The 12,149-nt window shown below is 36.1% G+C and overlaps 1 protein-coding gene across 2 annotated transcripts in view; it reads right to left on the bottom strand.

The window, feature by feature from the left end:
• Positions 1-12,149, bottom strand: part of SMC1B (structural maintenance of chromosomes 1B) — a 71,755-nt gene that overhangs the window by 56,351 nt on the left and 3,255 nt on the right. For both annotated transcript variants that reach the window (XM_032492423.1, XM_006176656.3), the window contains exons 2-4: positions 3,648-3,836; positions 1,895-2,007; positions 1,602-1,805 (exon numbers count right to left, since the gene is read on the bottom strand). In XM_032492423.1, coding sequence (XP_032348314.1) covers positions 1,602-1,805; positions 1,895-2,007; positions 3,648-3,836 — 506 coding nt within the window. The remainder of the gene's footprint in view (positions 1-1,601; positions 1,806-1,894; positions 2,008-3,647; positions 3,837-12,149) is intronic.

Consider the following 12,149-nt stretch of genomic DNA (forward strand, 5'->3'; position numbering starts at 1 on the left):
GTCCTTCTAATGTTTAAAGTCCTCCAACTCTACATTTCTGTAAGCTGTTTCAGCATATTATGAATACTACAGTTTACCTTTCACTGACAAAACCAAGGAAATATACACATGTAAAAATATGAACAGAGAAACATCACTAATAAGGAACACATCCACCTTTCATTTATTTCTTCAAATATTTATTAATCGCCTAGAGTGTGCCAGGCCCTATTCTGTGTGCGGAAATTGATTAGAGAACAAGATAGAAACAGTCTCTGCTCTTGTAAGTTTACAATCTTGTTATCCTAATGGGCAGGTAGGGAAGAGGCAATAAACAAGCAAACAAATAAGATAATTCCATACAGCAAAATATGCTACAAAAGAAACAAAACAGAGTAATGCAATGCTACCAGGGAGGGGATGCTAATTTAGATTGGGAGCGTGGACAGCAAAGGCCTGTCTAAGAAAATGGCTTTTTCATGAAAACCTGCATGAGAGTATCAACTGTGTAAAAAGTAGGTATACAAGTATTGAGGCAGAGGAAATAGAAGAGGCTCCAGGACAGAAGGGAGCGTGATATGTTCAATGAGTAATAAAGGTCAGTGTGGTGGGAGAGCGGAGGAAGTGAAAGCTTCTAGGGTGAACAAGAGGCGATTCAGCAGGCTGGATCTGGAGACTGGATTCCCAGTGCAGTGGGAAGCACTGCTTGGGAAGAGGTTTTTTGCAAGACAAAGACAGAAACTGATTTTCATTTGAAAAAGATTACTCCAAAGACAACCAACTCTCAACAATATACAAAGTGCTATACTAGGCATTGGGAAGGGCACCAAGAAATAACCCCCTACAGAACAGCATCTGCCAAGTGTGGCCGTGCCTCCTAGGGTTCCCCAACACCCTTTCATGGAGCCCCTGAGGTCAAAACTATTTTCACAATAATACTAAGATTTTATTTGCCTTTTTCACTGTGTTGACGTCTGCACTGATGGTGTAAAAGCCAACGGAGGGTAAAGCTGCTAGGCCTTAGCACAAATAAGAGTTAATATACAGAAGCTGATGTGAGAATTCATCAGTCTTCTATTAAGCCAGACATTAAGGAGATTGTAAAAATGTAAAATAATACCACTCTGCTAATTATTTAGTTTTATAAAATGCAGTGTTTTTCATAAAAATAAGAAATGTTATTCATGCTAACATGTAATGAGTTATTTTTACATTGATTATTAAAATACATTTTTTACTATCTCAGTTTTAATTTCAAATACAATAAATATCAGTATATGTAACGCACATGAATAGAAATTTTTTGGACTCCTCAATAATTTTTAAAGTGTTAAGAGAACAAAATCCAAAAGTCTGAGAGCCTCTGCCGTATAAGATTAAAAACTCCTCAAGTTTAATTTATTTGGGACAATCAGATACCTTTGCAGTTTAGGCTGTTCTACCTGTTTGAGAGAAAAAAAACCTCAACAGTGGAAAATACATCAAAAAGTTTATCTCTGATGAATATTGGGCTTTATTTGTCTTATGTTTTTAAAATAATCTTTTTAGTAATCCCAAACCAATACCTACAATTCTAACAGGAAGTGTTTGTACCCAGCACAGTTGGTTACATGACACCTTACCTCTTCTTTCTCTAATTTTGCATGTTTACGCTCTGCAGCTACATTTTTTTTCTTATTAAAATTAAATTGTGCATCTTCTTCAGCTTTCTGTAACTTTCTCTTTTTTTCCTCATATTCTCTTGCAAGCTCTCCTGAAGTGCTGATTTCCTCAAAAAACTGGGTTCTTTCTTTGGGTTTTTTCATTGAAATCAACTCCACAGTTCCCTTTTAAAAACAGTAAAGGATACCAACACATAAAATATAGTGATATATTTTCAAGATCATGACTCAAATAAACTACCACAGCTACTTACCTGAAAAACTAGACAGTTCCGTGCTTTGACTATTATTCCTATCTTTTCCAGCTCTGTGATGTAAAAAGAACGACTCACAGGATTATCATTAAAATGAAATTCTGAGCATCCCCCTAAAATAAAAGAATAAAGGCTGTTATAAATACCAGACATATATCAACAACTATGGAAAGCTTAATAAGATTTTTTATTGAAATAGCTACTTATGCAATAATATACATGTTAATATATGTATTTAATCAGTCGACAAATACTGAGTGTCTACTACATGCCACAGAGTATTCTACAGCAGTGAACATAACAAATGAAATCTGATCTCAAGGAGCTTATATCCTAGTAATGAAGACAGACAAAAATGAGATATGTAAGTAAAATAAATATGTGAGAAAGTGCTAAGTGCTAAGGAGTAAAATAGAGTTGGGAAGGGGGTATGGAGGTTCCTGTGTAGAAGAAAGAGGCACTGCAATTTTAAGTAGGATGGATGCAATGGTCTGAATGTTTGTGTCCCCTCTAAACTCAATTTTAAATTGAATGTTTGTTAGGGGCTATGGCGACAGTGGTTGAGGGGCTGGGGTAAGGAAAAATGGGGAGATGTTGGTCAAGGGATGTAAGCTTTCATTTATGCAAGATGAGTAAGTTCTGGAGATCTAATGTAAAGCAGTATGACTATAATGAACAGTACTGTATTATATTCTTCAAATTTGCTAAGAATGTAGATCTTCAGTGTCCTTACCACACACACATCTACACACACACAAGAAAATAGTAACTATGTGAGGTGATACATACGCTAATTAGCATGACTGGTAATTATTTCACAATGTATATTAAAACATCAGTTATATACTTCAAACATATACAATTTTATCTGTCAATTATACCTCAATAAAGATGGAAAAAATAAATTTAGGATGGTTTACTGTAAACAAAGTAGGTCAGGGACTCCGGCTAAGGTACAGACTTGATAAAAAACTCAAAGAAAAGTGAGAAGACTAACCAATGAAAATATCTGGGTGATACAGTGGTGAAATATTTAAATTACACATTAAGGTACAAGTATACAATAAGTATTTTTAAAATTATTTGTGACTGGACTTGAGGAAAGTTAATAAGACAGTGTTTATACATCAGAACCTTAGAACCATGCTCTAGAGGCAGAATGAAAACAAGTAACAACAAAAAACAAAACCAAGAAACATCTATTTATAGAGGCTCTGTAAACTCCTAGCATAGGTAGGAAATACACATATAAATAGGTCTCAATCTTGTTTATTCAGGAAATGCAGGGATTTCATGAATAAATCACAAAATACAAATTCAAATATTTCACTCAAGTTGCTTTCTGGTGATAGAAAAAACTCTGTACAAACCAAAAATACGCATTTCATTAATTAATCACTAGGAAAACCACATAAACATGTATACAAAAAGAACCTCAGAAAGGACTTTTACAACATCCCTGTCTTTGAGGTAGACTTTCTCCTTCACTTTAACCTAATAACCAGGGAGAAAAATGACCTTTGATAGTAAGGGAATTTGAATAAATATGACTGCTTAAAGAAAAGTCCAGTGAAGAATCAAACAGGTTCTATTACATGCTTCTGACATCTGCCACTCAAGAACAAAAAAGGAATCACTAATTCACCCTATCAGTGGAATAATACACCTTTCAACAAAAGGAAAAAAAACAGTTAATTCGACTTAACTCTTGAAAAATCAAATGACTCCTAAACAAGCATCTACCAAAAAATACCTCGGATGATCCTTGTAAATGTTTTCTCTTCTCCACTTTCCTCCACATATACGATTTTCACACTTGCAGAAGAAGAAACAGGTTTTCCAATATGCGCTCCATGAATAAGTTCTTGAATATTTTTCACTCTTAAATTAGCTATTTTTTCTCCCATTACAAAACTAAGTGCATCCATTACATTAGATTTTCCTGGGGAAGAAGAGAGAGAGAAAGACAAAGTTATTTATTCTTAATGATAAAACGAATCTTACCCAGAGCCAAAGAAACCAGGCTTCCAATGGAAGTAAAATATAGCAAATACACACGTCTAAATAGTCTATCTTTTCTATATTCAACATGCATGTGCCTGAACAATTCTACATAGGTCACTGGTTTCTTTTATACAGCTACGGTAGAGTATTAAGTGATCTAAATTTTAAACTTAAGCATCTAAGCCCCTGCTCTCTCATTATTAAGTATTATACCAAGGCAAAACACTTAACTTTTTTGAATTTTCGTTACTCCCATTTTATACATTTTATAATTAAAATCCTGTCTCCAGGATTCTCCCAAGGGCTAGACCTAGGTTGCTAGGATAGTTATGATTGGTATGAGTTGGTGGTACAGAAAGGTTCCACAGCACGTCCAAGCCTGCTGTCCTCTGAAAGCCCTGCTCACAAGGTTGGCTGGCATTGTGGGATCTGGCTTTGGAGTCTGGGAGGGTTTCTACAACTTTCTGATAAGAATGTCTGACTGTGCCTAAACAGTTTGATTTATGCTGAATACCTGCTTTCTTTCTAAGAGTCTGGAATTTTAGTACATGCTAGGCAGAGGTGCCTGTGTGACCATTCCCTAGTAAAACCCTGGGCACTGACTCTTTCATGAGGTTCTTTGGTAGATGACATTTCACATCTGTTATCACAACTTGTTGCTGGAGGAGTTAAGCCTGTCCTGTGTAACACTGGGAGAAGAGTCATGGAACCTTGTGCTTAGTTTCCTCAGAGTTCTCCCCGTGAGCCTTTCCCCTTTGCTGAGTTTGCTGTTTCCTTTCACTGTTATGAGTAACAACCATGAGTAAAACCATATGCTGAGTCCTCCTAGCAAACCACCCTAAGGGGGTAGTCCTGAGGACTCTGACAGGAATGGCAAATTGTTCTATTACCGCCACAGTTTGCTCTAAGACAATTTCCAAGGTGTAGCATCATTTCAGATACCACCACATCTAACTTTTTTTTTCTTTCTCACATTTCTTCCCCCATATCCACAAGCAATTTAAACTTCCAGTGCCAAAAGCGAGGAAAGTAACACTAACAAGAGAATACTGCCAGTCACTGGAAATACGGCTTAGTTTTAGAAGTTTATGATCTTTCTAAAAAGAACTAGAAGTGGCTAAATGCTGCAAATGTATTTAGCTAAGTCTCAGTTAACTAACAGGTATGAAACATGGCTTTTTTGGGTTAATTGATAACCTGCAGACTGAGAGCTACTGTAGACAGTTACATATATAGGACTAAATGAACATTCACTGAATTGAATTGAAGTCTGACAGTAACAGAACTAAATAGAAACTGGTTTTGGTCAATCCTTATTTAAAAATCTGCCTAAAATAAACACTTCCCCATCCAAATTCATTCATTCCATTAATTATTTTGTGTGCTAGGTCATAAAGATACGGTAAAAGGACAAGACAGATAAAACAACCCTGCCTAATGAAGATTATAATCTATTATGAAAGTTAGACAATAAACAAAAAGATATACATTATAGTAAGCATTATGAGGAAATAACTGAAGGATGAGGGTAACTGGGAGAGGATGATCAGGAAGCATTTATTAAGTGCCACCTGCTAACTAGTGTTGAAAAGAAAGTAAATGAATGAACCAAGTTAAGTTTTGTTATGGCCAGATCAGGAACCTCCACTGTAAATAATCCAAAACCAACATCAGGAAAATAATAATTCTGAAAGAGTTAACTTCTAGGCTATCATCACTTGATAAAGATGGACCAAATATTCAAAGATATAAGAATTACCATATCACTCTCTCATCTCAAAACCTCAGTATTTACCACTCATTTGCCCTCTTATCAACCAGCTGCTAAGTCCCTTTTGATTTCAATTTTACATATCTCTTCCATTCCGCTCCTTACCATCCTCCCAGTTATTTGAGTCCTCCCGCTTCCCAAGAGCTTCCTAGCTGGACTTAACCTTCACTCTCTTGCCTCTTCAAATTCATTCATTCATTCTATAAACATTTATGCAACACCTATTAATCAGGCATTCTGCTAAGTACTAGGGCTAAAAATAAGTATATGCAGGACTTCTTCAAAAGTGCTTACAGTGGGAAATATAATCAATTTTTACTGAACCCTCTTTTGTGCCAGATACTCCACATCTGCCATTCTATTAAGTCTTTGCAATAATCCTATGAGAAGGGTATTTAATTTGCATTCCATAAATTAAAAAGCAGAGGCTCAAAGTCAAACAAATCATATGTTTTGTTTGGGGTTAGGTGTCTGATTCCAAAATCTATACTCTTCTCAAAAAAAGGAGGAAATTATAATTTACTATAATAAATTCTAAGATAAAATTAACACAAAGAAATACAGAAGCACTTAACGGAAGTATTAACTACTGGAGACTCTGAGTAGGTTTTGCAGGAGGTAATTCTCGGCTAAGTTTTAAAGGGTAAGTAGAAGTTTGGGGAGGCAGTGCTGAAGGTAAACATAACCATTCCAGGAAAAGAGAAGAGCCTGGTCATTGGTACAAATGAGAGAGCAAGGTACCATTCCAGTAGGAGATGGCAAGTAACTATACAGAGGTGAAGCGGAGCTTGCAAGGCTGGGAATGATAAGAGAGAAACTAAACTTTATGCTACAGATTATGTGATGCCATGAAGGATTTTAGGAATAGCAGTGACTTTTTCAGATATGTCTTGTGAAGATTTCTCAGACAATAACCCACCAGAAAAATGGGCAAAGGACATAAAAAGGTAATTCAGAGAAATACAAAAAGCCCTTAACCATATGAAAAGACACTTGAGCTCAGTCCTAATAAGAGAAATGTAAATTAAAACTGTTTTGGCTACCATTTCTTATCTACTAGACTCCAAAACTTTGAAAATATATTCTTTTGATGAGGCAAGAAGGAAACGGGGTATCTCACAAATTACTGTTGAGAGTACAAAATGATACAACTACTATGAAAGGGGAATTTGGCAATAGCTAACTAAATTATAACTCCATTTAGCTTCTGAACCAGCAATTTCACTCCTAAGAATCTATCTCCCTGATACATATGCACTACTACAGAACGGCAAATACACAATTACACAATTCATTATAGGTAATTTCTAACAGAAAAAGACTGAAAATAACTTGTGTCCAAAAATTACAGGACTATTTGAAATAACTATGTAACAGCCACACAGTGGAGAACCACACAGCAACAAGAGGACTGAAGATAAAGTAAGAAATGAGAAAAGAAAAGTGTGTAACAGCATATATAGTAAAACATATGTGTGTGAACTTTTATTTAGAGAAAAAGTGAGGGGTTAGGAATAACAATACACAGAGATTTGCTAGCATTTGCAAAAATAAACACTGAAGGATAGTCAAGAAACTAATGGTTATGTTCAGCAGGTAAAGAAGAGCAGGACCTAGAAACTGAGTTGGACACTTGTTTCCTCACCCTGCTTCTGTCCACACGCTTTCATGCCTTTTAGCTTCCAGTTGGACTTGGATAGTGGGGAGCTCTGGCAGAAGGAAAGAAGGGACAAGAGTAAAGTCAGGGTATTTACTTCCCTACTTTCCTCCCTGGGAGGTGGCTTCCAACTGGCTGTGCCCTTCAACAGAATGTCACTGCCTTTTCAAAGTTCCTTCTGGGTTCCTTCCTCTCTGGGCATTGGGGTAGTGGCAGCTCCACTGCTGCTAGCCCTGTGATTCCTCTCTTCCTTGTGGTTCCTCTATAGCCCTCCCACACTTCTGTAAATCAATCTTTCTCAAACTGTCTAATTTGATAGTGGCACCTGTTTCCTGTTGGGACCCTGACTGGTACAGGGAACAGGGGTAGAAGTAAGATTTCTCTGTGTATACTTTTCTATAGTTTTGATCTTTAAATATGTATATGCATGACCAATTAAAAAAAAACCTAAATGTTAAAAATCCCACAAATGAAAACAATCACAAACAAGTAAATTTAACTGAATATTAAATTAGTAACGTAGGCATACTGAGAAATGATTCACTTCAAGGGACTTCAGATCACAAAATTCTGACTGCACATTCTTAGTGAGATCCATTCTAAGGACCAAAAAGAAGTACAAAGGAATTTTATATTCCCTTTAAAAGCTTTATTGTCTATAATGTTATTGGTTCTGGTAGTTTAAGAGAGTTTTCTTTATGTTGTAACTTAAAACAAGTAAGTAATTTTGTTAGTCATGTTAGGAAATAAGATTTTCAGAGTAATGAAAAATACTTACAATGACAAAAATCAAGGGAAGGTGAAAACACAGTTAAGTTAAAACCGAATGGAAAATATCAGCATGAACTCAATTTTTAAAAATTACTGTAACATGAAAAGATGCTCAAAATCGGTCATTAGGGAAATGCAAATCAAAACTACAATAAAATACTACTTTACAATCTATTAGGATGGCTAAAAGAAACAAGACAAACAATAACAATTATTGGTGAAGATGTGGAAAAATGTGAATGCTTACTTATTGCCAGAAGGAATGTAAAATGATGAGTCACATTAGAAAAGAGTTTGATAGTTCCTCAAAATGTTAAACAGTTACCGTAGGACCCAGAATCTCCCCTTCTAAACATATTCCCAAAAGAAATGAAAAAACATCTCCACACAAAAACTTGTACACAAATGTTCATGACAGCACTATTCAGAACAACCACAAAGTAGCAACAACTCAAATGTTCATCAACAGATGAATGGATAAACACAACGTATGAATACATGTTAGTACTAACACATACATAGATGGACCAATTATGCTAAGTGAAAGAGGCCAGACACAAAAAGCCACGTATTGCATGGCTCCATTCACATGAAATGTCCAGAAAAGGCAAATCTATACACATAGAAAGTAGATAAGTGATTGCCAGGGACTGGGTGAAGAGGAGATAATGGGGAAGGATTGCTAATGGGTACAAGATTTCTCTTTGGGGTAATGAGAATGTTCTGGAATGAGATAGTGATGATGGTTATACAACTCCATGAATACACTAACACCACTGAATTGTACACTTTTAAAGGATGAATTTTATGGCATGTAAATTATATCTCAATAAAGCTGTTATTAAAAAAAAAAAAAGAACAAATCCAAAAAAGCCCTTTATGTACTTTTTAGCCCAATCCTCTCAAATGGTCCAGAACCACTGTTATCTAAATGCACTAAATACTTCTAGTTCCCAGATGGTGGTCTTTGATACCTTGCCTTCTAAAAGGAACCAGAAATTATTGGAAAGTGGTTGATTCCAAGACTGTGGCAGGGAAAGCTGAAGATGAGTCTGAGAACTGGGACATCTTACGTTAGAAAGCAAGGAAGCTCTCAAATATTAATGAGGTCACGACCAAAGGAAACAGGAAGCAGCTTGAAGGAGCTCCCGTTGACTAAAGTTATGAAAATCTGAGCATCAGAAAGAATAATGATTTTGGCAGATTATAGTACATTGCACCAATGAAAATTCATGAGTCCATAATGATGCTAACTAAAATAAATTTTTAAAAATTTTAAACCATTTGCCCTATTAAAACTCTTTTCTTTGAAAAAACTGGTTGAAAGAAAGGGGGCAAGCTTTTTTTGTGTGTGTGAACTGTATAAGCCTACTTAATGAAGAAAAACTTTTTTTTAATAGAGGAATACCATCCAATGAATATAGAAAGCAAAAATAGAATTAGAAAACCTAGTTTTGCAAACCTTAATGACATGCTGACCCAGGTAAGATTATTAATTGGCATTAAAACCATCTGGGTAAATGGTTGACAGAGAATATGTGTATAATGCCAAAGTGGCACCAGTAACACTACAACACTAGGTTAGAAAGAAGGGGAAAAGCTACTGTAAAATGGAGATCACTGTCACCACCCTAATCCAGGGGTCAACCTTAGTTTAGCATCACCAGATATCATGTGATAATAATGTAATGTGAAGTATACAACATCACCTAAATGAAGTCTAGCCAAAAATGTTTAACTTGAAACCATCAACTTTTTAGCTACACCTTCTAGTTCACAAAAGTAGAGGGAACAGAGGAAAAAACTAAACAACATCATAAGGAAGCAATCAGACACATCTTAACATTTTCTGTGGGAAAACTTTTCCAATCCTTCCAATCTTTTCAACAAGTCTGTGTTATAAATAAAAGAACTGTACTACATTAATAGAGATCTAAGGAATATAACAGATGCAATGTGTAGTTCTGGGGTGGAAAAGAGTTTGGTCAAAGAACATTTTGGAGTCAAGTGAGGAAATGTGAATTTGAGCTGTGCATCAGATGAAATAAACTAAAAAAGAAAGGTGAGGATAACTGTCTGAAACATAAGTTAGTATGTATCATATGATCTTATTTTCATTAAAAAAAAGTTTGCAGGGAAAAAGATCTATATGGGTAAAAATCAATATGGCTATGCCCTGAAGTATTACAGTAGTACTCTCTGCATTGCGGAATATGTTTTTACCGCTTTACTCTTGCTTACTTTCTAATTTTTTACAATGCAAATAAACTGCTTTTACAATAATAAAATATTGTTTTAAGAATTCAGCAACCATTATGGATTATCCAAAATGGTTTTTTCTTAATAAACTTTTTTTCCTGATTAGAACAGTAAACCATTCAATGTAGGGTATCTGGAAAACAGAGAAAAGTATTTCTAAAATCACCTGAAAAATCACACCATTCAGAGAAAACTGTTGATGGAAATGGATATTGAATTTTGTCAAATGCCTTCTCCTCATCTACCAAGAAAATAAAACCGATTTTCTTTCTTGCAGGAACAAATGAAGATTACTGTGGTAGCAGTGTGCCACATGGGTTAAAGTAAGGTAAGACCAAATGTTGGGAACATAGCTAAAAGGTGACTGCTTTAATCCAAGGAGGAAATGATGAGTCTGAAATAAAGTGACAGCAGTGGGAATAGAGAGACGAGGGCAAGGTTATTATGGAGGCAGGACTGGCACAGTTGGTAATGTACTGGCTGTGACAGGGAGAACTTATCAAGGATGAAGGAGAACTCACTAAGGTGGCAGCCATCTGAAATCCTGGGAGAAAAGCATTCCAAGTCCAAGGAACAGCAAACGCTAAAACTCTGAAATGGCAATGAGCTTGGCCTGTGTACGGAAGGCAAAAAAAAGCAATTCTGACCTGAGCATAGTAAATGTGGAGAAAGAGAATATTTGAGAAGAGAAACATACAGGGGTCAGATTATAAAGGGCTTTGTGGATCATGGTAAGATATGGATTTTATTTCAAGCGCAGAGGAAAGCCATTGGATAGAATTTTAAGCTGGGGAGTGCTTTGATTTATAGCTCCCCCCACCACCTTTTCTTTAACGTTCACTCTGGCTGCTGTTTGGTTTGCAGAGACAAGGAAGAGAGCAGAAGGACTTGTTAGGAGAGTACAGCAATAAGCCAAATGAGAGCTCTAGCAGCTTCAACTATAATAGTGAAGAGGGGCAAGAAACAATTGGATTCAAGACGTATTTCAGAGGCAGAGTCATCAGGATACATAGATGGTTGGATGAGGAAAGTGGGGTGTAGAAAGTAAAAGGAGGAATCAAGAATTACTCTGGGTTTCTGGACTAAACAGATGAGTAAATGGCACCCCTTAGTGAGCTGGTAAAGACCTAGGAAGGAACAGGTTTGTTGTTTGGTAGAGGCAGGGGAGAGGAAATTAACTACTCTTCCTGACTATATTGTTTCAGATATCTACTAGAAATAGGAAACTAAATGCTGATTATAGGCTGGAAATACAATTTGGAAAGGCAGTAGCATAAGGATGGGACTGAATAAGACCACCTGGGGGAAAGAACAGAGGGAAGAAACAGGATATACTCCCAGGGGATACTCCATCGCTTAAGAGAGGTGGGGGAGAAGCAGCCAGTAACTGAGGGGTGGCCAGTGAAGTAGAAGAAAACCTTGCTGGTATACTCACAAAAGTCCAGAGAACAAAGTATTTCAAGAAGGGAGAGATGAAGGCTTTCCCGTGACCAACTTCTTTAAAAACACCCTCAGCATTTCCTATTCCCCTCCCTTGTTTCTATTTTTTTTTAAGCTTAACACTTTAATATTTTATGTATTTTTCATATTTAGTTTGTTGCCTGTCTCTCTGAATTTGAATGTCAGTTCTACACAGGCAGGAATTTTTATATCATGTTCACTGATGAAATCCAAACAACCTAGAATAGTAGATGGCATATAGTAGGCATTCAGTTATTTTTAAATGAATGAAATACTGCTGAAATGACAAACAGGATAAGGATACGAAACTGACCACTGACTTTCATAGATAT

Source organism: Camelus ferus, chromosome 12 (genome assembly GCF_009834535.1).
Source record: "Camelus ferus isolate YT-003-E chromosome 12, BCGSAC_Cfer_1.0, whole genome shotgun sequence".
Taxonomy (NCBI): domain Eukaryota; kingdom Metazoa; phylum Chordata; class Mammalia; order Artiodactyla; family Camelidae; genus Camelus; species Camelus ferus.